The following is a 26,617-nucleotide window of genomic DNA, read 5'->3' on the forward strand; positions in this document are numbered from 1 at the left end:
AATACCATCGACCTGGCTCGGGATTGAACCCGCAACCTTGGGCATAGAAGGCCAGCACTATATCAACTCGCCAACCAGGTCGACAAGTTTGGAAATGTGTGGTAATATTTTTAACGTTAATGTTGCAGAAACGATCATCTTTCTGAATTACTTTACTAATAGCTTTTCGTCGTTGGTTGTAGTATAGATATTGAATTTCATCATACCTATACTGACGAGTATTCATCCCTTTCTCCTTGTTCCTTTTCGATTTGCGTTGGAGATTAGAATTTTGGTGATAAGATCGTTGCAAGACACCATTAATTTTTTTATTCAATTTATTTTTGTTTTCTTTTCTTTTTTTTCTTTTCTTTTCTTTTCTGACGGAAGGAAGAAATCATACTTGAAAACAGTTGAAGTATTATTATTATTATTATTATTATTACTACTACTACTACTACTACTACTACTACTACTACTACTACTACTACTACTACTACTACTACTACTACTACTACTACTACTACTACTACTATTTACTCCATTCCTTTACACAGCTTAAAGGGCCATTCACAATGAAAATTAAACATAACTGTAACATAAACACAGAAGTTTGCGCCCAGGCTACCAAATGGGATCATTCACAATGATTCACATAAACATTGACATAAACATTACCGTAAGACGTTAACATGAAAGTTTGCAAACTCCAAACTTTCATGCTTATGCTTAAGTGATTTGCAAACAGTACACAATCGTGGAGCGCTGAAGTATACGACAGAATATGAGGAAATGGCGTCGTTGTTATGTTTCCATGGTTACCAAGTATGTTTGCTGTTATCTTTATGTTCCCATCGTGAATGATGGTATGATTTCTTGATTTTACCGTAACGTTTACATTCTTAAGTTAATGCTTACGTTATGTTTAATTTTTATTGTGAATGAGCCTTTATACTTCTCAGCAGATTGGATTTATCGTTCGTATGCTTGAAACCATACATTCGACAACACCGTAAGCGTTACCTCTTTCTTCAGTAAAATGGTGAATCCGTTACAACAGTAAAGCTTATGACGTCGTAAACAGTTCAATACGCGGAGTTTCCTTCGATACTGCGACCTACATCTTACAAATAATTAGTTTATTTGAATAATAGAGATACAATGTGTTCATTACTTGACATTCATAGAATACAAACATGTAACTATACAATACTGTTACCAGTAAACATAAATTATGTAGTCTACAAATACAAGTTGATTGCCGTGTAACTCTGACAACTATCCTGAGTCCTTAATACACAGTTCTTGTTATCATACAGATAAATGTGTCTAATTATTGTCATTTTAAGTAAAGAGTGCCGTCGTATTACTGTTTAATCTAGTTCATACTTTTACAAAAGAAAGAACTGAAAAAGTTGATAAGTTTCGACGAATAATAATAATAATAATAATAATAATAATAATAATAATAATAATAATAATAACAATAATATCGTCACAATCATCTCTATTTAAGGGGTTAGATACAGCTTACAGAAGTAAAATTTTGGAAATATTCAACATTTTTTTCCTCCATTACTGTATCTTGTACCTTAATGAAAATTGGTTTGTGTAAAACACTGTCTTTCTGCTATATGAAATATATATATATATATATATATATATATATATATATATTTACGATTTAAAAAAATTATTTATATATATTTTTTCGAAATTCATAATGGTGGCAGTTCACTGTGCAGTGATGAAGCTTTTCCCTCATAACTCATAAACTTGTTAAATTTTTCATGTTCTCTCTCTTTTAGCGTCGTTAACTAACCGAGTCCACACCTGTGGAGTAACGGTCAGCGCGTCTGGCTGCGAAACCAGGTGGCCCGGGTTCGAATCCCGGTCGGGGCAAATTATCTGGTTGAGGTTTTTTCCGGGATTTTCCCTCAACCCAATACGAGCAAATGCTGGGTAACTTTCGGTGCTGGACCCCGGACTCATTTCACCGGCATTATCACCTTCATATCATTCAGACGCTAAATAACCTAAATGTTGATACAGCGTCGTAAAATAGCCCAATAAAATAAAAAACTAACCGACCAAAAAAATACATACGGTACTATTAAACGGTTAAAGTTTCTTTGCTTGAAATGAAACGATTATATTGGAAGAACAGATTAAATTACGCTACACTATACATCGTGGCATGAAAGACTGGTAACAAAAATAAGTACAGGAATACTATCGAATAAATGGGTGGATCTCTTATTTCCACGATGAATGAAATTAACACGCGATTGGTGGGTTATGAAGAGCAAGGGGGAGAAGCATTTCTCTGTCGATCGACTTTGCATAAGCTTTCGTGTCAGACGAAGAAAGGAGTTGGTTACTTGGACCGGTACGTGGGGCGTCAATAAAATAGACAGATGTTAGTCACGAGATCTCGTTGTTGCATAATGCACGCCCGTATCGACAGACAAATGTTTGCCTTAACCACGTCAGTGATACGAGCCGCTACACTAATGAGCTCCGAGGAGTAAAACTGCCTCTCCAAGTAGTTGTCCATTTAACGGCGCTTTTAGTAGTGAATATTTATTTATTTATTTATTTATTTATTTATTTATTTATTTATTTATTTATTTATTTATTTATTTATTTATTTATTTATTTATTGTCGTCAACATTTATATCTGTTACGGTATACCACCACATTTCTGGACATGGGTTCCAGCACAACTTTCTACTACATTTTCCTGCTGTTAATATAAAATCCTGACAATCTGTTTAAATAATAACTCCTGTAATTTCGCTATTAACTTAACAAAGATAGCTGCCAGTTATAAAAGTACTATAGCCTACAACTCCATCCCTACGTCTCGAGCTAAGCAACTTCTGGAAAATTACTACATAAACATTTGGAATGCAACTTACATCAACTCCGAGGTAGCACATCACACCAAACAGTTCATACCCTCTATCCACCACAGGCTCTCTCTATCCCTATGGCCTAATTACATTATCACCCAATTCCTGACCAACCACGGTTGTTTCCGTACATATCTTCACAGGATCAACAAGGCACCATCTCCCCTATGTAACTGCCCAGAAAAGTCACCTCAGACAGCAAGACACCTTCTGACAGAATGCTTCTTGTACTCAAGAGAGCGGCCTCGTGTTCTAACAACCCAAACGCTGCCCCAGATACTGAAGTTCCACATCAACACTGTCGCCGTCACAAACTTCATCAGCAACATCTTCCGCACACTTCAAGAATAGACGCTAAACAATCAAATTGTAGTCACCACTAATGTAAATATCTTGTGATATGCCTATGGCAAAACACAGGTTGTAAAATAGCATGTAAATAAAAAAAAAACTCCAAACAATCAATTTCTCCTTACTGATCTTAAAGATCCACCATCTGTTAGTTCACTTCCCAGATCACACTTTACTTACGCTCCTTCCTGCATTCTATTCTTTTTTTTTTTTGGTTATTTAACGACGCTGCATCATCTACGAGGTTATTTAGCGTCGATGAGATTGGTGATAGCGAGATGGTATTTGGCGAGATGAGGCCATAGGCCTACTCGTAATAGTAGTAGCAGCAGTAGTTGTAGTTTTAGTAGTTGTAGTGGTAGTAGTTGTTAATTTAACGACGCATTCAACTGCAGGGATTATTCAGTGTAGAAATTCAACATAGGAAAATTTTGTCTAGAGCCCTTACTTATAAAATTAAGCAATGAACGGATCTCGAACACGGTAACTTTTCTGTCGTACCGGCAAGTAACAAACATTATACCATTAAGCTACGAGACACTTCGACAACAAGTCATTACCTTATCTGTTCACATATATGCCGCGGGCACCTGGAAAATTATTCGTTGTTAAATTCGTGTATTTGGAAGTTTCCCAAGTTATTATCTAGATTAGAAACAGATACCGGCAGAATAGGTTTAGGTTCGTTCTAAAAGTGTGGGAGGGGAAAAAAGTAAGTGGACTCATAAACAAAGTAAAGATAGTAATTATGATGCAAAACTTCGGTACAGCTGTACTGCATGGCCGCCATGAAACATTTCTAAGTTGATCATTTTTTATTTTCATGAACGTACATAGGAATAACAAAAAGTAACAGGGAATTCATTGAATCCTTTTATAATTGTGTGAAAAGTTTATGCTGTTCGTGATTGTTATTATGAGCATAATTGGACTGTAAAGATGTTTGAGATTTGAATTAAAATCTTGATATCTCTTTTCATTTGAAGGGTTCAGAGCCATAGTGGGCCAAGCGCCATATATTAAAAACAGAGAAAACAAGGGTTAAAATCAAATGAATATCATAATTGATTGAACCATATAGCAAGTAATAGCACATTAAAACTGAATGATATGTCAATCTTCATTAAATTATATGGTATTCACTTAACTTTAACCCTTGCTTTCTCCGTTCTTAATAAATGGCGCTTGGCCCACTATGGTTCTGAATCCTTCTTTTCTGCCTTCATACTCCCCGCATTTAAATTAGCAACGCGAAGCCTTCTCGTTAATTACTTCATATTATTCTTGTTATTATCTATATAATTGAAATTTTAATAATTTCAGTGTCATAATAATTACAGGAAAGAGGATTATACAATGCTCTTTCAAAGCAGACATAGAATACGTTCATATTGCCTTATTCCTATTATTACACCTAATCTACTCGGTGCCGAAGAACCTGAGCAACAGAAAGCATCGTTAGTTGAAATGTGGAATGAAAGAAACTCACAGATCTGGTGGTAGCCGGGCGTGGTGGAGAATTCGATCACATAGAGGGGAACTCCCCGCACCGAGCGCTCGCTCAGGGTGTAGATCCGCGTGATGTTGGGACACTTCCCGTGAATCGAAGACAGGATTCTCGGGATCTCGTCATTGTCGTGATGCCTGAAGTCGAGCCTTTGTTCCGACACAGACTCGCACCTGGACTCAGTTGCCAAAGCAGCCAGAACCTGCAAAAACGAAACAGAATCTTCAGTTCTCCATAAAAAAAATTAAATTTGTTGCCCTAATCTACAATATAATTGGTTGTATTAGGCCTCATATCACAGAATAATAATAATTTATCAGGGTATGAGAAGCGACACCCTGAATGTAATCTCTTTACCCCCCTCACCCTCTTCCTCGTCCCTGTTTTTGACGATGAAATAAAGAGATAAGTGACTGTTTCTCTAGGGGCGTACATAATTTAATTAAGGGCCTCTTATAAAGGAATCACGCACACGATCTTTCAAAAGATTTCTCTTTAGCTTTTAGCTAATTAAATTTTATTCTCTTATTCATGAAAGATTATACAGGGTTTAATGAATATTTTATCATATTTTTTTTCTTATACATTCAAGGATTATACTCTCCGTTCTCTTCCGACACCAGACATCCCTCTTGTGACGTTTACGAACCAACATGAGACCTTCATAGTCACTGTTCAGGACTAGTATCTAGAATCTTGAGAGTTGAGAAAATTGGCGAGAGAGTACATTGACAAAGATAAGGGTCTCTATGTACAGAGTATCTCAGGAGGAATGTAAAATACTTCAGGATACGTAGCTTGGGTTAACCTACATCGATTTAACTTCATATACAAAATTTAACGGTAGGGAAGTTATTAGTGCTGCTCACCGGAGTGACTACAACCGCGGAGGAATCGGAGATTACGAATAAAGCTCTCCACCGGTGATCTCCGGTACTACCGTAGGTGGAACAGGGGACATACGGAGGGATGCGGTGGTTCGGAGCGAGGCGACAGTTAACTCAAGGACGACCGACGCGTACGGACTGATGGTAGCTGTGAGTGGAATAAAATGGCACCAAATCGGATATCCGTCACATGGAAATTCTTTAATTTAGTTGAAGGTAATAATAAAGTCGCACGCTGTAAACTTTGTGGGCGAATTTACCCTAAGGGTGGTGGAACTTCGAATTTGTTAGACCATTTGAAGCGATCGCACAATCGCGAACTTGACGAAAGCGCCGACAAAAACAATTACGCAAAACATTTGATAAGATTTCTTTTTAAATTGTTTTGTGCTATTGTTCCCAAAAGCCCACAGTATAGGAAAAAAAAAAGTCTTGAAATTTCTCTAAAACGTTATTTCGAAGCAATAAAAAACATACGAAATATTTAAAAGACAACTTGAGTTATATTTTATGTTTAGATTAAAATATTGAGTTCCTGAATGAAACTAAAGAAACATGTGGTAATAATATAATTACAATATCCTTAAGTTGACATCCGCTTATATTTTTATTACAGGGAAAGAGTGGCGCGTTTTAGAATAGGCAGTTGAAATACTGACATCCTTTAACACAATGATCACAATCCTGTCCGATGAAGAATCTGAATAAATTATTTTGGACAGTAAACTTTAACCCATTGATAGCACACGTTTCTTTTGTTCCATTCTTAAACTCCCTTAATATATTTTACGTTAAACTAAACCGATTGGAATAATAATTGACAAAAACTGTTTGCGAATAAACGAGTTTTACAGGATAACTACAAATGTTTACATTATCTACTGAAAAGCTTTACTTCTGCGTTACTTTTGCAGTTAGTTTTAATGTTATTAATTTGATCAATGACATAAAACTAATAACTTTTCCACATAGGCTATACTATGAATTTAAAAACTAAAAAAAAAATATCTGTCATCTAACGTAGCACTTCAAGCAAAACAAGAAAAAAAGAGCCGAAGAAAGAGAGAGAGAGATTGACATAAAAGAGAGATTAAACACCAAATTACAACTTATTTTAAAAGATACACAGACGTCAGCGGACTCGAATCACTACCTGATCCGATTAAAGGAATGCTCAGCGGAAAGTGTATGTCTGCGCCACAGCACATATACAACCTGCGCGGCATCAATCGTAGGTAACCGGAGAACTCCGAATGAAAGCGCGCAAACAACTGCTCCGGAGAAAACCTAATCATTAGCAGCACTAGAAGTTATTGATGGATAAATCAATCTACCTCTTACCTAAAAGCCAAATTGGCTAGTCTCTTATACTGAGACAACTCATCCGGCCTAAGGTATTCCGTGGTTTTCCTAAGGCGTTAAGACAAATGTCGGGATGAGCCCTAAGAGAAATGGGCCACGGACCTATATGCTCTTCACCATAAATTCCCCCTTTTCTAACAAACGACGTAATGCCCTATTTCAGAATCTATAAAATTGTCTGTTACATGTGCGAGGTCACTCATCTAGTCGCAATGCGAAAAGACAGGGAACCTTTCGACTCTCAGATTCAGAATTCACGGCGTTTCTTCTGACGGCCTTCACCTGCCTTGTCATCGAACTACAGACGACAGAGTCTTCTCGACTCCACTTGCACTGCGAAATGGCAAAGCCTCTTTCAATGTGCAAGACTACACCTGCCATCCTAACGGCAAACAAACGAGTCTTCTCGACTCCTCCTGCACTGCGAAATGACACAGTTCCTTTCAATGTGCAGATTTACACCAGCCATTTCTTCCTCGTCCCGTCCCGTCCCGTGATCACCTTGATCACATTTCCGCCCTCTCACTTATGTGGTACCTAAGAGGTTACGTCCATTTTCGGTTTTTCCCCCTCAAAATTGTCTAGAGTTTTATGTCTTCTGCGGTATAGACATTATAACAATCGAATCCTTCAGTGGAGCAGCGTAACCCGGAGTGAGACAAGTGGCCAAAAGGCTTGGAGCTCACATATTTAGTTTCTTACAGCCCCCTCCCCCCGAAACCCTTGCAAGGACGCGTTTTGCATACCTTTTAAATTTGTCCTCCCAATTCTCCTCTTTCAATTCAATTCAATGGATGAAGTTTTAAATGGAGAGAGGCGTTTAGACGTATTTCTACGTTTTAGAACTTTGTGATATGATACATTATTGAAAATGCTGCATCTTGTGTTGTTACAATAAGTTTATTTCATAATTAAGTGCAAACTGAATAAGAAAATAAAATAATTACACAAGACAAATTACTAAGCTTCTCCTTCTTGTGGATTTCATGAATTATAAATTCATATCAGATGCCGGTATCGTTTCTCTTTTCGACCTTAATGAAACATTTGTTAGCTTGTCAGTTTCAGATAACATCCGGTAAACACGGGAAAACACAGCTAGATGAAACCCTTCGATTGGGAAAACGTCGTCTGTATTCCTCAACAGCAGTCAATGCATTACCATCACAAAATCCATAAAGAAAAAGCATGTCTGCGTATTCACTGTGCGAATACGAGAAGTAAATGCCAAGTGAACGTGTATTCAGATGTGTGTGTTGTGCAGGTGTCGTGGAGTACAGATGCTGCCGTGTGCGAAAGATCTGGCGTAATACGTCAAGTATAGTACATAGAACCGCAAGACGTTCCAATATTTCTCCTGTTAATTTCTCATCACCCTTTAGACTTCGAGCATAGGTATATCAGGTTACATCGATGTAGGTTAACCAGAACAATTCCAGAAAGAAAATAGATTTTCCTGTTCCTATTAGCGCTGCATTCCTACGTGAAATATACCAGGTACTCCAAAAGATCACATCTCCTGTTGGGACAAGTTACCTATGCAATGGAGGACGAAAGAAACTATCCAACCTACCCCTTTATCTCCTGGCTTAGTTGCCTCATGAGTGATACCTTATCGATTTCATGAGCTTAAAACCTGTCTTTGGACAGTTGACTAAACAAGTATTTAGATCTGTACACAAAAGTATTTACTCCGTATATAGACCTATGTATTCGTAAGAATTTAGATTTGTAACCTATTATTATTCATTCATTTATTTATCTTTTTTGATATCTGTAACTGCCACCAAGTGAAATCCTCTTCGTAGTTAAAAAAATATTCATTCATTCCACAACAGTAGCTTATAATCACAGTAACAACTCCAGTTCAAAGCTCTATACAATACGATAACAGTTAAATTACCAAACATTTAATTTTCTAATGCTCCTTATTTTAAAAAATCAAATAAAATTATTGTTTAGGGAGAAAATATACAGTAGTTCCAATTACTGTAATATCTGTATTTTTTTTTCTTTTTTTCTTTTTACTGTTTATTGTGTTAATTAATAAAATGTCTTAAAATTTTGTGAAATGCCCCCTGAGCACGAATATGTACACTTTCTGGGAATGCTAGAGTGATTGTTATATGTAAAAAATATGTAACTTATCTTTGTTGTAGCAATAAATTATTATTATTATTATTATTGTTATTATTATTATTATTATTATTATTATTATTATTATTATAGTTTATTTAACGACGCTCGCAACTACAGAGGTTATATGAGCGTCGCCGGTGTGCCAGAATTTTGTCCCGCAAGAGTTCTTTTACATGCCAATAAATCTACTGATCTGAGCCTGTCGCATTTTTACACACTTAAATGCCATCAACCTGGACCGGGATCGAACCCGCAACCTCGAGCACAGAAGGCCAGCGCTATACCGACTACACACTTAGGCCGACTTATTATTATTATTATTATTATTATTATTATTATTATTATTATTATTATAGTTTATTTAACGACGCTAGCAACTACAGAGGTTATATGAGCGTCGCCGGTGTGCCAGAATTTTGTCCCGCAAGAGTTCTTTTACATGCCAATAAATCTACTGATCTGAGCCTGTCGCATTTTTACACACTTAAATGCCATCAACCTGGACCGGGATCGAACCCGCAACCTCGAGCACAGAAGGCCAGGGCTATACCGACTACACACTTAGGCCGACTTATTATTATTATTATTATTATTATTATTATTATTATTATCATTATTATAGTTTATTTAACGACGCTAGCAACTACAGAGTTTATATGAGCGTCGCCGGTGTGCCAGAATTTTGTCCCGCAAGAGTTCTTTTACATGCCAATAAATTACTGATCTGAGCCTGTCGCATTTTTACACACTTAAATGCCATCAACCTGGACCGGGATCGAGCCCGCAACCTCGAGCACAGAAGGCCAGCGCTATACCGACTACACACTTAGGCCGACTTATTATTATTATTATTATTATTATTATTATTATAGTTTATTTAACGACGCTCACAACTACAGAGGTTATATCAGCGTCGCCGGTGTGCCAGAATTTTGTCCCGCAAGAGTTCTTTTACATGCCAATATATCTACTGATCTGAGCCTGTCGCATTTAAACACACTTAAATGCCATCAGCCTGGACCGGGAACGAACCCGCAACCTCGAGCACAGAAGGCCAGCGCTCTACCGACTACACACTTAGGCCGACTTATTATTATTATTATTATTATTATTATTATTATTATTATTATAGCTTATTTAACGACGCTCGCAACTACAGAGGTTATATGACCATCGCCGGTGTGCCAGAATTTTGTCCCGCAGGAGTTCTTTACATGCCAATAAATCTACTGATATGAGCCTGTCGCATTTAAACATACTTAAATGCCATCAACCTGGACCGGGAACGAACCCGCAACCTCGAGCACAGAAGGCCAGCGCTATACCGACTACACACTTAGGCCGACTTATTATTATTATTATTATTATTATTATTATTATTATTATTATTATTATTATTATTCATTTAACATTAAATCGGCGTCTGTCGAATAGTCTGACAGCTTATTCCTAAACATTAGGAAAAAAAGATTTTGTTTATTAACTCTATAAGACATTTCCAGCATAAATTAAGCCATGTTTTGAAGAGAACTACTTCGATCACTGTGTCTGCTTCGTACACTTGTGTTTACATTGTCGTTCTGCTTGCTCGCCTGACATTTCTGACATGACAGCATTATTTACTGTGGAGCACAGTAGGTTACCTTTCGCATATTTCACTCATGTTATCTTAACCCTCGAGCGGGGGCGTCTATGTAAAAGCACACAGTTCGAATTAATGTCGTTTAACCGTTTGCTTTTGATTTCTGCGAGCTTCTAGCTATTCCATCAGTATTTCTTCAGCTTACGTAGTGAGAAGTTGTGTTGCTCGGTCGTCAAGCGAGGAGGAGAAAATTGAATTAAACTACAGCATTGTCACTGCCGTGTAAAAAGTACACAGCGCGCCAGGTCAAGTGAGTAATATTTAATTTCGTTGTACAGCTCGTGTAACAAAAGACTACGCGTCCGCTCCAGGGTTAATAATATAAACATGAAATTAAAGAAGTACTGTACAGAAAATAAAAAGTTTTATATTTTTTAAGATACGGCTTTCATTTTTGGTACACATACTCCATGTAGCTTAGCAACCTAATAAAGTTAACAAAATTTGACTTTTTCATACACTTTTTTTTTTGAGTTGGGCCTATTCAATTTTTTTTAAGAGGGAGCAAATTTTCAAAATTCTACTCTTAATGCAAATTTCATTCAGTCACTGTGAATTTTTTTTATTTTAGTAGGTTATTTTACGACGCTTTATCAACAGCTCAGGTTATTTAGCGTCTGAATGAGATGGTGATAATGCCGGTGAAATGAGTCCGGAGTCCAACACCGAAAGTTACCCAGCATTTGCTCATATGGGGTTGAGGGAAAACCCCGGAAAAAACCTCAACCAGGTAACTTGCCCCGACCGGGAATCGAACCCGGGCCACCTGGTTTCGCAGCTAGGCATGCTAACCGTTACTCCACGTCACTGTGAATATTTTTGTACAGCACCACTGCTATGTTAGGAAGGGAACTGTGATTTCATTTGTTTTTAAATACAGTAGTCCCAGATTACAAAGAAAAAAAATAATTTTAGAAATGATCATAGCATTTCTTTTATTATTCTTTTTTAAGTTGGATAGTTACATAAAGAAATATTTGAGAATACTGGGTGTGCAGTGAAAGACCTGTCCTTGGATAGAAAACTGTGAGTGAGTGAAAATTTGAAAAAGAAAATCATGCACGAAATTGTTAAGCATGGTAAAGTGAATATACAGAAAAAAAAAATTTTTAGCCTAGAAATTTTAAAAGCGTTAGTGAGTTCTATGAATAGAAATGCACAACATATAAAAGCGGAGAAAAATGACTTTAAAAGTTGACACTTCAGGAGCACGGCGAACCTTTGGTTATGACGTCATTAGGAAGGTTTCCAATCTTTCACGCACTTGTAACTTTGGAAACATGTAGAGTAGTGTAGGCTATTAGGAGCTATTATAGAAAAAAAGAAAAACAAATTTGTTGTTCAAAAATATAATATTATCGCTATTGCCCTCCCTTAACTTGGCGGTTAAGCCACAGCTCTTGCTTCTGAGCCTTGGGTTTGAACCTCGTCTTATCCATGGGTTATGCAACTTGATGTTTTGTACAGTACTGAACATATCACTCGTTCGTGCATAATATAGTGTAAACTAGTGTGTTTTCTAATTGAGAACACTGAAGGGATTACTCATTCGTGCATAATGTAGTAAAAAGTATTGTTTTTTTCTGATTGGTAACATTTAAGAGGTTACTCATTCGTGCATAATGTAGTAAAAAGTATTGTTTTTTTCTGATTGGTAACATTTAAGAGGTTACTCATTCGTGCATAATGTAGTAAAAAGTATTGTTTTTTTTTCTGATTGGTAACATTTAAGAGGTTACTCATTCGTGCATAATGTAGTAAAAAGTATTGTTTTTTTTTCTGATTGGTAACATTTAAGAGGTTACTCATTCGTGCATAATGTAGTAAAAAGTATTGTTTTTTTTCTGATTGGTAACATTTAAGAGGTTACTCATTCGTGCATAATGTAGTAAAAAGTATTGTTTTTTTTTCTGATTGGTAACATTTAAGAGGTTACTCATTCGTGCATAATGTAGTAAAAAGTATTGTTTTTTTTTCTGATTGGTAACATTTAAGAGGTTACTCATTCGTGCATAATGTAGTAAAAAGTATTGTTTTTTTTTCTGATTGGTAACATTTAAGAGGTTACTCATTCGTGCATAATGTAGTAAAAAGTATTGTTTTTTTTTCTGATTAGTAACATTTAAGAGGTTACTCATTCGTGCATAATGTAGTAAAAAGTATTGTTTTTTTTTTCTGATTGGTAACATTTAAGAGGTTACTCATTCGTGCATAATGTAGTAAAAAGTATTGTTTTTTTTTCTGATTGGTAACATTTAAGAGGTTACTCATTCGTGCATAATGTAGTAAAAAGTATTGTTTTTTTTTCTGATTGGTAAAATTTAAGAGGTTACTCATTCGTGCATAATGTAGTAAAAAATATTGTTTTTTTTTCTGATTGGTAACATTTAAGAGGTTACTCATTCGTGCATAATGTAGTAAAAAGTATTGTTTTTTTTTCTGATTGGTAACATTTAAGAGGTTACTCATTCGTGCATAATGTAGTAAAAAGTATTGTTTTTTTTCTGATTGGTAAAATTTAAGAGGTTACTCATTCGTGCATAATGTAGTAAAAAGTATTGTTTTTTTTCTGATTGGTAACATTTAAGAGGTTACTCATTCGTGCATAATGTAGTAAAAAGTATTGTTTTTTTTTCTGATTGGTAAAATTTAAGAGGTTACTCATTCGTGCATAATGTAGTAAAAAATATTGTTTTTTTTTTTCTGATTGGTAACATTTAAGAGGTTACTCATTCGTGCATAATGTAGTAAAAAGTATTGTTTTTTTTTCTGATTGGTAACATTTAAGAGGTTACTCATTCGTGCATAATGTAGTAAAAAGTATTGTTTTTTTTCTGATTGGTAACATTTAAGAGGTTACTCATTCGTGCATAATGTAGTAAAAAGTATTGTTTTTTTTCTGATTGGTAACATTTAAGAGGTTACTCATTCGTGCATAATGTAGTAAAAAGTATTGTTTTTTTTTCTGATTGGTAAAATTTAAGAGGTTACTCATTCGTGCATAATGTAGTAAAAAGTATTGTTTTTTTTTTTTCTGATTGGTAACATTTAAGAGGTTACTCATTCGTGCATAATGTAGTAAAAAGTATTGTTTTTTTTTCTGATTGGTAACATTTAAGAGGTTACTCATTCGTGCATAATGTAGTAAAAAATATTGTTTTTTTTTTCTGATTGGTAACATTTAAGAGGTTACTCATTCGTGCATAATGTAGTAAAAAGTATTGTTTTTTTTTTCTGATTGATAACATTTAAGAGGTTACTCATTCGTGCATAATGTAGTAAAAAGTATTGTTTTTTTTCTGATTAGTAACATTTAAGAGGTTACTCATTCGTGCATAATGTAGTAAAAAGTATTGTTTTTTTTTTCTGATTGGTAACATTTAAGAGGTTACTCATTCGTGCATAATGTAGTAAAAAGTATTGTTTGTTTTCTGATTGGTAAAATTTAAGAGGTTACTCATTCGTGCATAATGTAGTAAAAAGTATTGTTTTTTTTCTGATTGGTAACATTTAAGAGGTTACTCATTCGTGCATAATGTAGTAAAAAGTATTGTTTTTTTTTTCTGATTGGTAACATTTAAGAGGTTACTCATTCGTGCATAATGTAGGCCTACTGCAAGCTATTGTATTTCTTTCCAAGTGTTTAATAGTACTGAAGGGATTACTTATTTGTGCATAATGTAGGCAATACATAGTGTTTTGCACGAATCCGCAAACATTTGAGAAACTTCAGGCTCATACTGGGCATGAAATAATAAGAATTTCAGTTGATGAGCTTAGAAGAGTAAGTGATAATTAGACTTCGTTGAATTTCCACACGCACCAGGCAATCAGGTTGCCGATGTACGGTAGTATAGAGGAGGTGAGCGACCGCCCGGTCTCAAAGTAGCAGCAATTCATGTTAAGAGTTGTGACCGGTCCAAATAGATAGAGCAGCTACAACTAATGTATACCTATGTAAGCACGTGTTTTTGCATTACTGTGGTTGGAATAGTCAAAGCTTAACATTTGTTCAGTGCAGAAAATAATTCAATCAAACATACTACAATGAGAGTGTTGTTGTTCCAAACAATTGCCCCTGGAATACCCTTACCCCCGCAGCCAGTATTGACCCGTTGGAAAACGTGGTTGGATGCTGTTAATTATTATGCAGAACATTACGGCAAAATAATGGAGGTAATTTATGCATTGGATAGCATAGACAGTTCCGCTGTTGCAGCTGGAAAATCATTGCCTTCTGAACAGCTATTGGAAGATATTCTGTTCATTGATTCTAATTTTAAAATCGTGTCCAAAAGCACCATCCTGCTAGAATCGTCTAAACTACAACTCTCAGACGCCCTTAATATAGCGGATAAAGTATCACAAACCGTTATCCAAAATAACAATTCACTAATTTCAGAAAAAGTGAAATGTAAGTTGAGAAACATTATTGCTAAAAATTCTGCCTATTCACAACTTCGTATTATAAATGATGTACTATCAGGTCACGACAAGACATCTGAAGTTGGTGTACTAAAAAGTAGTGACTTTCCCTTCTTCAAATATGCACGTATTACATCGTGTGATGTTGAACGTACATTTTCCCAATATAAAAACTGTTTGAGTGACCATCGGAGGAGATTACTTTACAGTCGCTCAAAATGTACGTAACTCTTCACTGCAATGCACATATTCAAGGATGATGTGAGTATATCATTAAATTTTAAGAGATGATATATCTCACTATAAAATAATTGTGTATTTACATGTTTAGACATTTCCTACTTCAGTGATCATTCATTATATTTTTTGAATGCAGGATGCAGGTTTTATTTTAACCGCAGTATACTGCTCAGTGTTTACATCAGAGGCATACTCCATTCCGTTGCACGCCCCCTTCTCATACAGTCTATACCGCGTGCGTAGTAAACCTTACGATTCTCGTGGCAATTCCACGAAGTCTAGTGATAACATATTCTCGTGATATCAAACTTGTATACGAGCGGAAGGACGACATTTTCAACATCTACTATAAAGTAGGTTTCATAATCCACTTCCGTTTACGCTGTTGTTGTTTGGTCAACTGTTCGAAGACAGTTTTGAACCTCATAAGTAACACCAATAAGGCATCACTCATGAGGCAACTAGGCCAGGAGATAATGGGGTAGGGTGGCCAGTTTCTTTCCCCCTCCAATGTATACATCGCCGATTAGCTACATATTCCACTAATCAGACTTCAGATGCATACAAACAATTGTTCTTCCTCTGACACACATCGCCAAGTGAGATGTACTGCCTGATAATAGATGTGCATATCAGCCAGAATCTCAATCAGAGTTACCGCCGTTGTAGGCAGCATTTTACCAGCTGATACTTGACCTGTAGTCCGGGAGCCAGTCCCAGTGCTATGGCAGCCATATATATTAAGGAGCCTGTATTTTGGTTTCGCCAGATTTAAAACAAAATGACTATCGCAGAAGGCATATTCGTTACTAATTTGATATCGTTGCTCTTTTGTTTGTGAAAGACATAAAAGTATGTCGAAATAAAACCTGCTAGAACAGCAGTCTGAAACTTTGATCTAAGTCTGCCCCGGTTTTTGTACTCGAATCTCTGCCGTGAAGAACAGATACATTAAGTATTCAACGGGCAGTTTTCCTTTTGTTTATGTGTAGCTTAGAAAATTGTGCTTCAACAAGATGACGGTTATAGGTTCTTGTAAACAATGGGGGGGGGGGACTTTAATCCTTTGTTTTCCTAAGATGACATCAAAGTTTACGTCATAATCTTCGTCTCCAGAGTTAAAATTAGTCCTGCACATTTCCTTAGTTTTTCGACAAGAAGATTCGTGTTAGTTTATTTAATAATTAACATTCCTTTCTATTATATTCTATAATTCAACATATACTTAAAGCAGCCGTGGCGAAAATGTGACTCGCGAGCACATTGTGACTCGCAATGATAGCTTCACATTTCTCTTGTTTCCTACCTCCCACAACCCCCACCCTCTCACTCACTGGAGTCAAACTCCATTCTATTTGTATTTGTCTCGGACCTGCGAGTGGCGTGTCGTCGCAATGTCTCTCTCGAAACCATGTATCTCTACAAAAACGAAAGTTTCGAGTAGGATGGGAGGACGCATTTTTTTGCTGCCAATAGGGCTGTGATCAGAATATTAAATGTATGATTTGTTCACAAGTATTACGAGGAAAACGGTTGTATAACATAAAACGGCATTATACTACATGTTACTCATGAAACATTAAAAAGTTATGTTATTATTATTATTATTATTATTATTATTATTATTATTATCATTATTATCACCTCTGTACCTCGATCTTTTTTCAGCAGATGTACGAATAATGCGATTAGATCTTCAATTTAAACTCGCAGATTTACAATGTGATGTTAAATGAAAGTTGGATGTAAGGACTTGACAAATGTTGAATTTTTCAAATCTTTGCCAAAAAATAAATATCCGAAGCTTCGTTCTTTCGCTTGCTCTTTTGAAGCCATGTTCGCTACAACTTAAGTTCGTGAAACATTATTTTCAACAATGAAAATAGTAAAAACCAAATTTAGATCACGACTGACAGACAAATACCTTCGTGATCAACTACGACTGGCAGTAAGTGACGTAATTCCTGATTTTGAAACTCTGTCGCAGAGACATTCTGAAGACAGTTAATTTTAGGTTGTGATAATGTGTCCAATGTTTTCTTGTTCATTTCTTTCTTCGTTACACGTACTAAACATTAGTTTGCAGCCTTATACTGTATACAATTATATTTAAGTGCTTGACGTAAGGAAAATGGAAATCCGTTAATAAGTCAGACAGTTGCTTCACTTCCCCTTCGCGTGTCCGCCTCCCTCCATAGGTGCTATGCACGTTGCAGGTTACACAGTGGCTCGGCGCACGATCACGTTTTTGTCACGGCTGACTTAAAGCGATAATGTAGTAAACGTGGGCTGAAAGCAACAGTATAAACTAAAATGCTTGTAAGAAACCTAACCCGCAGCCGATTTCTCCATAAAAAAATCATTTAGTTTCTGGGTATAGGACAATGCTGACAATCTACTGTCAACTAATGTTTTGTTATAAAGTTTCGTGTACATGTATTGGTGGTTTCTTTTGAAATAGTAGCTTGTTCTGTCCATGTCCGCTGATTTTAAGACATTTCTCTAAAATTCATAGCTGATCTGTTCCACCATTTTCCTCTTCCTATCAAGTGTAAATATTTTAAGCTAACGATGAGTGGATTGTACTCACTCCTCTGTTAGACCCATTAGTGCTGGCGTTCCACAAGGCTCTATCTTAGGTCCGATATTATTCAATGTATATACCTCGGACATTCCTGCAACACCAACTGCACAAATTGCTATGTATGCAGACGATACAGCTATTTATGCAACCCATCGCAACATTAACACAGCCTCAAATCACCTTCAGGAAGCCTTAAACATCATATGCCCTTGGATTGAAAATTGGCGCATCGCACTGAACTACAATAAATGCGAAGCAATGATATTTACTTTGTGTCGTCCTGCTAATCCTCCATGCATAAATCTTTCAACCAACGTGATACCGTGGAAACCAAAGGATGAAGCTGTAAAATATCTTGGAGTGCACTTAGATCGCCGTCTGTCATGGAAACATCACATCAACAACAAACTTAAATTGGCCTACTCAAGACTCGCTAAATTATATCCGCTCCTCAACAAGAAATCATCTCTAAAGCTACAAAATTGCATGCTACTTTACACATCTCTATTACGACCTCTACTGCTTTATGCCTGTCCTGTCTGGGGAGGAGCTGCAATAAGTGAAATTAAACACATCCAGTCATTTCAAAATAAAGTCCTACGAATTTCACTCAATTCTCCTTGGTTTGTCCGTAACAGCCAACTACACAGAGAAACTGGTATTGACACAATCAAACAGTTTATTCATTCACAAGCTAAGAAGTTCTATGACAACCTAGAAAATGTTCCAGGCGTCATCCATTACTCTCTCGGAAGGAAGTCCACATTTCCCACCAGAATCAAGAGCCGACTTCCAATGGACCTCATATTATAATCAAAATTTATCATCGCACCAACCTATGTAAACAATTACTTACTAACAATTATTTTTGTTCATTGAGGAGCCCAATCTAGGCTGCCCTCAATTCAGTGTCATATATTGTATTTATAATTTTTAGAAATGATCTGTATAGCGCTAAATGCGCTGATCGATCAATAAATTGTTTAAAAAAAAAAAGCTAACGTTGCTATACCAGGCTTTTTAAAACTTCCCGGTCTAATAAACTATTTCAATTAAATTTAATTTAAACAAAAAGTACGTCAATTTCGATACTGAGGGGGAATTAATATTTGAGGAGAAGAATTCACTCCGGCACCGGGGATCGAACCCGGGTCCTTGGTTCTACGTACCAAGCGCTCTGACCACTGAGCTACGCCGAATTCAATCCAAAGCACCGGACCGAATCCTCCTCCTTCAATGTTCCCCTTTGTGGCCTGACTCCAAGTTAGGCATATATGTTGACGTTTATGTCCAATGTCAACTGCCATTATACTAGGAGCACACTCAGCTGAGTGACTTGTTTGCCGGGATTCCGCAGTTATTGATGCACTGCAGCTATGAGAATATTATAGGTTTATTAATTTGTCCTACAGAATATCTGTAATATTGACAATTAATATTTGAGGAGAAAAATTCAGTTGACATTGGACATATACGTCAACATGTATGCCTAACTTGGAATCAGGCCACAAAGGGGAACATTAGAGGAGGAGGGTTCGGTCCGGTACTGTGGATTGAATTCGGCGTAGCTCAGTGGTCAGAGCGCTTGGTACGTAGAACCAAGGACCCGGGTTCGATCCCCGGTGCCGCAGCGAATTTTTCTCCTCCAATATTAATTGTCAATATTACAGATATTATTCTGTAGAACAAATTAATAAATCTATAATATTGAGGGGGAAGTTTAAAACCAGTGTTAATTACATTTTAGGTTTTATCCGCTCACCTCCACCCCTTTGAAATTACGTACGTAGCTGCAATAAGGGCCCATACCCCAAAATGCTGTTCTGAGATATACAGAGTTGAAATTTTTTAAACAGTGCAGGGCCTATAACATATATTAAAATAAACAGGTTTGTCAGCATTACTGTTCAAAATTTCTCAACGAAACTTTGTGGGTATAACAAAGAAACTACGGAGAATCGATTTATGCATTCTCCGGATAAAGGACCTTATGGGGCTATGGGCCCTTATTGCAGCTACGTCCTCACTTGCATATGGCACCCCTATATTATGATACCTATTTGAAAGAGTATTAAATTGTTTATATATCACATTAATTTTCTCTCACATCTTTCGTTTTTTAACGTGTCTTAGAAACCTGGATTCTTGTTATCGTTAGTTGATTGTAGAATGAAAACACAGTTTATTTTGGGTAATTTCCTAAATTCAGTTCATTAAATTTACTAAATTAAATGTTAAAAATGTGCTCCATTGTTGGCTAAACAATAATACAGCTTATTTCGGAACTCCTCTTCATAGTATTGCTATAGTATCAAAACAATACATAAATAACGTAAATCTAAATTTCGGCTTTATTATGTTCTATCCTGTTTAAAACTTTTTAAGAATAGATTTATAATACACAACCTTACGTAATATTCCTTAACATTAGTTTGTGTTACTACCTGAAATAACCTGTAATCTTTGTAGTTTCTCTTCAGCTCTAATCAACAATAACAACAATGCAGGTTGCCAGGCGACGATAGAAAACAAAAGATGTGAATAAAATTAATAATACGTATAAACAATTGAGTACTCTTTCAAATATATTATAAAATAGAAGTGTGATTTGAAATTTCAAAAGCGGGGGGTGACGAGGTAAGGGGGTTAAACCTAAAATGCAATTAACTATGGTTTTAAACTTCCCTTTCCATATTTAAATTGACGTGCTTTTTTGTTTAAATGTAATTTAATTAAAGTAAGTAATTATATAGACTAAAGTTTTGAAATGAAAGGCATGTATAATAGTTTAGAGACAATTAACAATACCTTTAAATTGTAACTGCACTTTAACCTTTTCAATGTAATTTTACAATAAAATAAATTATTTTAATTAATTCTTATTTTAAAACAAGTAGAAGAATGAACAGAAAATATTTAAAAGTGGTTAAATATTGAATCGGTTCAGGTAAATGTCAGGTGTGACTTACCACATAAATGGCAGCAACAGCTGTCGGGAATGTGCTTCTCCCCGGTGATCGCCATCTGGACGTCATCTTAGTATACAGTCAGTCCTGGATTCGACTTCTCGGGACAGTCGTCTGCCTTTTATTGTAGCTCGCTACCCAATAAATGATGACCAGCGTTCATTTTCACACGGTTAGGACATTGAAAAGGCAGCCGTAGACACAGCGCATCGATACCGCTGCCACTGCCTTTCGGAGATTGCGTACAAGTGGCAGCCGATAGTGACGTCACTCCGAGGTTATGGATTTTCTAGACCAAGTCAATCTTAGAACGGATGTTAGTGCATTTGTCGAACAGGTGTGGCAGCTGAGAGGCTTATGGTTTCACAGCTCGTATTTAGGAGAGAAATTTAATATGTAAATGTCAGTTCCGCGCAAGATTCAGAGGCTGTGGCTTTTACTCTGCCCTATGAAAACAAGAAAAGTCCAAGTTACCTGAACATAACTTCCATTGTTCACTTACAATATATTTTACAAATTAGGGTCTATGCACTATAGGGTAAGGTTGCCTATATCGCACCACTTTAGCATTTATAATTTTTATTGAACAATACAGTTTTTATTTTCTGAATCCCTTTATAGAGATACATTCCCAGAACATTTACCTTTGATGTAAAAAAGAATCCTTGAATTTTATTTAATATTTTTTAATTAAAATGACATTTTCGAAACACATGAAGGGTACACGGGAAAACGAACAATGTCACAGTGCTGTTAAGGGTGATGTCATTATCTAATTCACTGCATTACTACAAACTTTAGTGTTATTTTTACCAAAAGTGGTAAAGGAGAATTAAAATCACGGATACATTCATCATTTCCTTCATTTCAAGTAGAAACACCAATAAATTTAGCAGTAATATACCGAAATAGATCAATATCTCAACCTTAATGGAAATGTCACATTGTTCGTTTTTCCCGTGTACCCTTCACATGTCAGTGGTGCCATTTAGGCAACTAGTTTCCTAAATAGCACCAGCGGTTTCTTAAATCGCACCTCTTTATCTGCAGGGAACAGGATAAAGGAAAGCTTTTAATATTGAACATATTGAAGAGTATTTGGTGAATATGTTAGGAGAAAATACACAAACGACTAGGGAAAACACAGAAATTTTACTTGAAGCAAGTAGAGCGATCGGTTTGGAAGTAAATCCCGAAAAGACAAAGTATATGATTATGTCTCGTGACCAGAATATTGTACGAAATGGAAATATAAAAATTGGAGATTTATCCTTCGAAGAGGTGGAAAAATTCAAATATCTTGGAGCAACAGTAACAAATATAAATGACACTCGGGAGGAAATTAAACGCAGAATAAATATGGGAAATGCGTGTTATTATTCGGTTGAGAAGCTCTTATCATCCAGTCTGCTGTCCAAAAATCTGAAAGTTAGAATTTATAAAACAGTTATATTACCGGTTCTTCTGTATGGTTGTGAAACTTGGACTCTCACTCTGAGAGAGGAACATAGGTTCAGGGTGTTTGAGAATAAGGTGCTTAGGAAAATATTTGGGGCTAAGCGGGATGAAGTTACAGGAGAATGGAGAAAGTTACACAACACAGAACTGCACGCATTGTATTTTTCACCTGACATAATTAGGAACATTAAATCCAGACGTTTGAGATGGGCAGGGCATGTAGCACGTATGGGCGAATCCAGAAATGCATATAGAGTGTTAGTTGGGAGACCGGAAGGAAAAAAACCTTTAGGGAGGCCGAGACGTAGATGGGAGGATAATATTAAAATGGATTTGAGGGAGGTGGGGTATGATGATAGAGACTGGATTAATCTTGCACAGGATAGGGACCGCTGGCGGGCTTATGTGAGGGCGGCAATGAACCTTCGGGTTCCTTAAAAGCCATTTGTAAGTAAGTAAGTAAGTAAGTAAGTTGAAGAGTATTTGAATGAATAATGTAATAAATGCAAATTACAAGTTTATTGAAATTAATGAGAGAGAGTAACTCATCTACAAATGAAATTAAAAAAAATAGAGCGTAAATTACGTAACATTTAAACTTTCTGAATGCGTTTTTTATTGTTATACATTTGCCATGTGCTTCACCAGGCATTCAGTCTGTAAACTGCGTCACCTTTTCTCCACGATTATCTCGAAACCACCTAAGAACTGCTTCATGATATAGCTGTCTGAAATGGTTTGAAGATAGAAACATCTAAAGGCTGGGTATTATGACGAGGAAGCTGAAACAGGAGCACACCATTTTCCCGAGATAATCTAGCTTCTAAATTTTTGGAATGGGTCGTATAGGTGGACATACAGAAGCAGCACTTTTTTCTATGGCAGGTTTGAGTGGCAAATAAAATGTTTGAGCTATTCGACAAATAGTTCACTGTTTATGTAACCTGACTCAGAGCAAACAAATAACGATCCTGGAGGAGCACCAGCTGATAATGAAGGATGCACTGTTTGACGTTTAAAAATTATCACAGGTGGCTTGTACAACACACACTTGTTGTATTAACGCCCTTTTCACCGCTTGATATTGCACCCACCTGATGCATTCCTAGTTCAGTTAAAATGTTTGGGGCCTTCTTTTGTACGGTTAGAATTGCTACAGTTGCTCATATCGCACCGGTGCGAATTAGGCACCTACAAAGTGGTGTGAATTGAGAAACTACGCCATAAGTTATTATTTCCTTCATTCTAGCCTATAATCACCACATGTTCGAAAATCCTACTAAGTTAAATGTTCTTTAATACCTCTTTAAACGAATAACATCTTAAGATTATGGATTCCTTTGCATACAAATCCGTTATTTAGTTACAAAATGTTAGCTAAATGTACATCCACATAAGCGATTACATTAGATACACTATCACCACGCTGCTGACACAAAGAAGTGGCAGAAATCGAGTGACATGGTGGAAGTTCATATGGTAGATTGTAACAATACCACTAGATGCCACACTACTATAGTAATTTGTTTTAAACTAGCAGTGATGCGATTTAGGAAGCGGTGCGATTTATGCTACTCTACCCTACCTATATTTCGTTCCATAATCTCTGACAGGAGACGTAAATATTGCTAGTAGAGAGAGAGAGAGAGAGAGAGAGAGAGGGAGAGAGAGGGCGAAAGATAATTGTTACTGGCAGAGGCCTCATTCCACGTTTATCTTAAATTTGGGCGGTCTGAAGCGCTCTACCCCCGCCCAACTGCAAAACAAGCGTGGAATGAGACCTTTGCCATTGGTTCAATAGCAATTATACTTCTCCCCTCCTCGGCCGGCAATATTTACGTCTCCTATCAGATATTATGAAACGAAGTATTTATTCATTCATTTAGTGTTCTGCCCAAGGGCAGGTCTTTCACTGCAAACCCAGCTTTCTCCAATCTTTCCTATTTTCTGCCTTCCTTTTTGTCTCCTTATATGATCCATATACCTTAATGTCGTCTATCATCTGATACCTTCTTGTGCCCCGAACTCTTCTTCCGTTCACCATTCCTTCCAGTACATCCTTCAGTTTCTTCTCAGTCAGTGACCCAACCAATTCCTTTTTCTCTTCCTGATCAGTTTCAGCATAATTCTTTCTTCACCCACTCTTTCCAACACGGCTTCATTTCTTATTCTATCTGTCCACTTCACACATTCCATTCTTCTCCATATCCACATTTCAAATGCTTCTATTCGCTTCTCTTCACTTCGTCGTAACGTTCATGTTTCTGCTCCATACAATGCCACACTCTATACAAAGCACTTCACTAGTATCTTCTTTCGTTCTTTTTCCAGATCCGCAGAAGATGCTCCTTTTTCTATTAAAAACTTCCTTGGCCATTGCTATCCTTCTTTTGATTTCCTGGCAGCAGGTCATGTTACTGCTTATAGTACACCCCAAGTATTTCAAGCTGCCCACTTGCTCTACTGCCTCATTTAGAATTCGTAAGTTCATCTTTTGTATTTTTCTTCCCATGACCATGCTCTTCGTCTGATTTGCATTTATTGGGGTGGTGATTTTTCGCAAGATAAAATGCGAAATGACTATAAAGACTTTTGTCTTTTTATTATTCACGACCTGTAGGCCTGTATCTCTTTTCAATGAATTTTTAATGCACGATAAAATGCGAAATGTACTCAAAATGAGAAATTTGTACTAAATACGATATAAATGCGAAAACAACAACTAAAAAAAAAGTGCCATATGCAGAGTGATTTACGAAGTTTGATCGTCATTATTGGAGCATTTTCCTGAAGTGGTTTGGAACATATGTTCCTAATAAAGTTGTTTTCTACCTCACATTATTCAGAAATAATCACTAATTTTCTAAACGTGTTGGTGTGAATAGAGTTCTCAAATATCAACATATGGTTTTAGTTTATGCGGGTGAATGAAGGATCTTGTGTACCAGATTAAGGTAAACTCACGTGAAGAATTAATTGTGTGCATTATGGACGCCGCAGCAATCATCAGGAACAACTCTGATAAGTTAAGGACACACGCGATTCATAAACGTGCGACCAAGTAGGCTATATGGCGGTAGAAGGAGACACGTTTGAAAATCTCTTGTAAACCTAAGAGTTGATGAGCAGAATTAAATTTACAACAAGTAAGAAGCTACAGTAGTTGGAACTGTATCCATTTTTTGTATTTTCTACAATGACATTATTAAATGTTGCCTCTCTAATAACCTGTAGCAATTTAACTATAAGTCGGACTCTATTTTTTTATTTACATTTTTTTTGCTCCATTTGACCTCAGGTAGGTCCTTCCAAAGTAACGATAAAACTTCGTGAATCACCCTGTATAAAGTTACAAATATATTTATAAAATATCTTCTGAAAAAAAAAACTACAGTAGAACCTCTATTATCCGAGGTAATGAAGGGGATGAACTAGACGGTTAATTGAAAAAATCGGATAATCCGTACCATAAAATATTTTCGTAAATTAAGTGAATAAGAGCTGAAGTTTCGTAATTTCCTCCGTGATCTTATGTTTAGCACGCTAGGTAGTGCATCAGAAGTTCACTAATTTAATGTTATAAATGTTATGTTTTATTTAACGACGCTCGCAACTGCAGTGGTTATATCAGCGTCGCCGGATGTGCCGGAATTTTGTCCCGCAGGAGTTCTTTTACATGCCAGTAAATCTACTGACATGAGCCTGTCACATTTTAAGCACACTTAAATGCCATCGACCTGGCCCGGGATCGAACCCGCAACTCATTAATTTAAGTTAGGTTTTCAACGACGTGCTTTTAAGGGGCAAGGAAACTCCTTGTGATGGCTGTCAGCGGAAAGATAGGAATAGTAGAGGTCTCATGTTGTAGATTTACATACTCTATAGACTACACTTTATCCTTGATCTTTATTAAATCGCGCACAGTTGTAATATCAGTCTCGTATTCTGATGCGAGATGAGCCACAGTTTCTCTTTCCCCAAATCACTCAATTATTTGCATTTTTTCAATACTTATCACAAAACGTTTCCTTTCGACACTCATGGAATACATTTCATATAGAAATTGTACAGTACAGCAATTTGAACAGTAGACCAAACTGAATAAGTGTTAAGGCTTGTAATAACACTCTCTAGAAAAAATACTTACTAATATAACGTACA

At 36.4% G+C, this 26,617-nt stretch overlaps 1 protein-coding gene across 1 annotated transcript in view; it reads right to left on the bottom strand.

Annotated features, from left to right (window-relative positions):
* The window catches only part of LOC138702055 (carboxypeptidase E-like), a 69,555-nt gene extending 48,311 nt beyond the window's left edge, over positions 1 to 21,244 (bottom strand). Inside the window, exons 1-2 of the mRNA XM_069829575.1 lie at positions 21,002 to 21,244; positions 4,736 to 4,955 (exon numbers count right to left, since the gene is read on the bottom strand). Of these exons, the coding sequence (XP_069685676.1) occupies positions 4,736 to 4,955; positions 21,002 to 21,067 (286 nt within the window). The 5' untranslated portion in view covers positions 21,068 to 21,244. The remainder of the gene's footprint in view (positions 1 to 4,735; positions 4,956 to 21,001) is intronic.
* Between the last annotated feature and the right edge of the window lie 5,373 nt (positions 21,245 to 26,617).

Source organism: Periplaneta americana, chromosome 6 (assembly GCF_040183065.1).
Source record: "Periplaneta americana isolate PAMFEO1 chromosome 6, P.americana_PAMFEO1_priV1, whole genome shotgun sequence".
NCBI lineage: Eukaryota > Metazoa > Arthropoda > Insecta > Blattodea > Blattidae > Periplaneta > Periplaneta americana.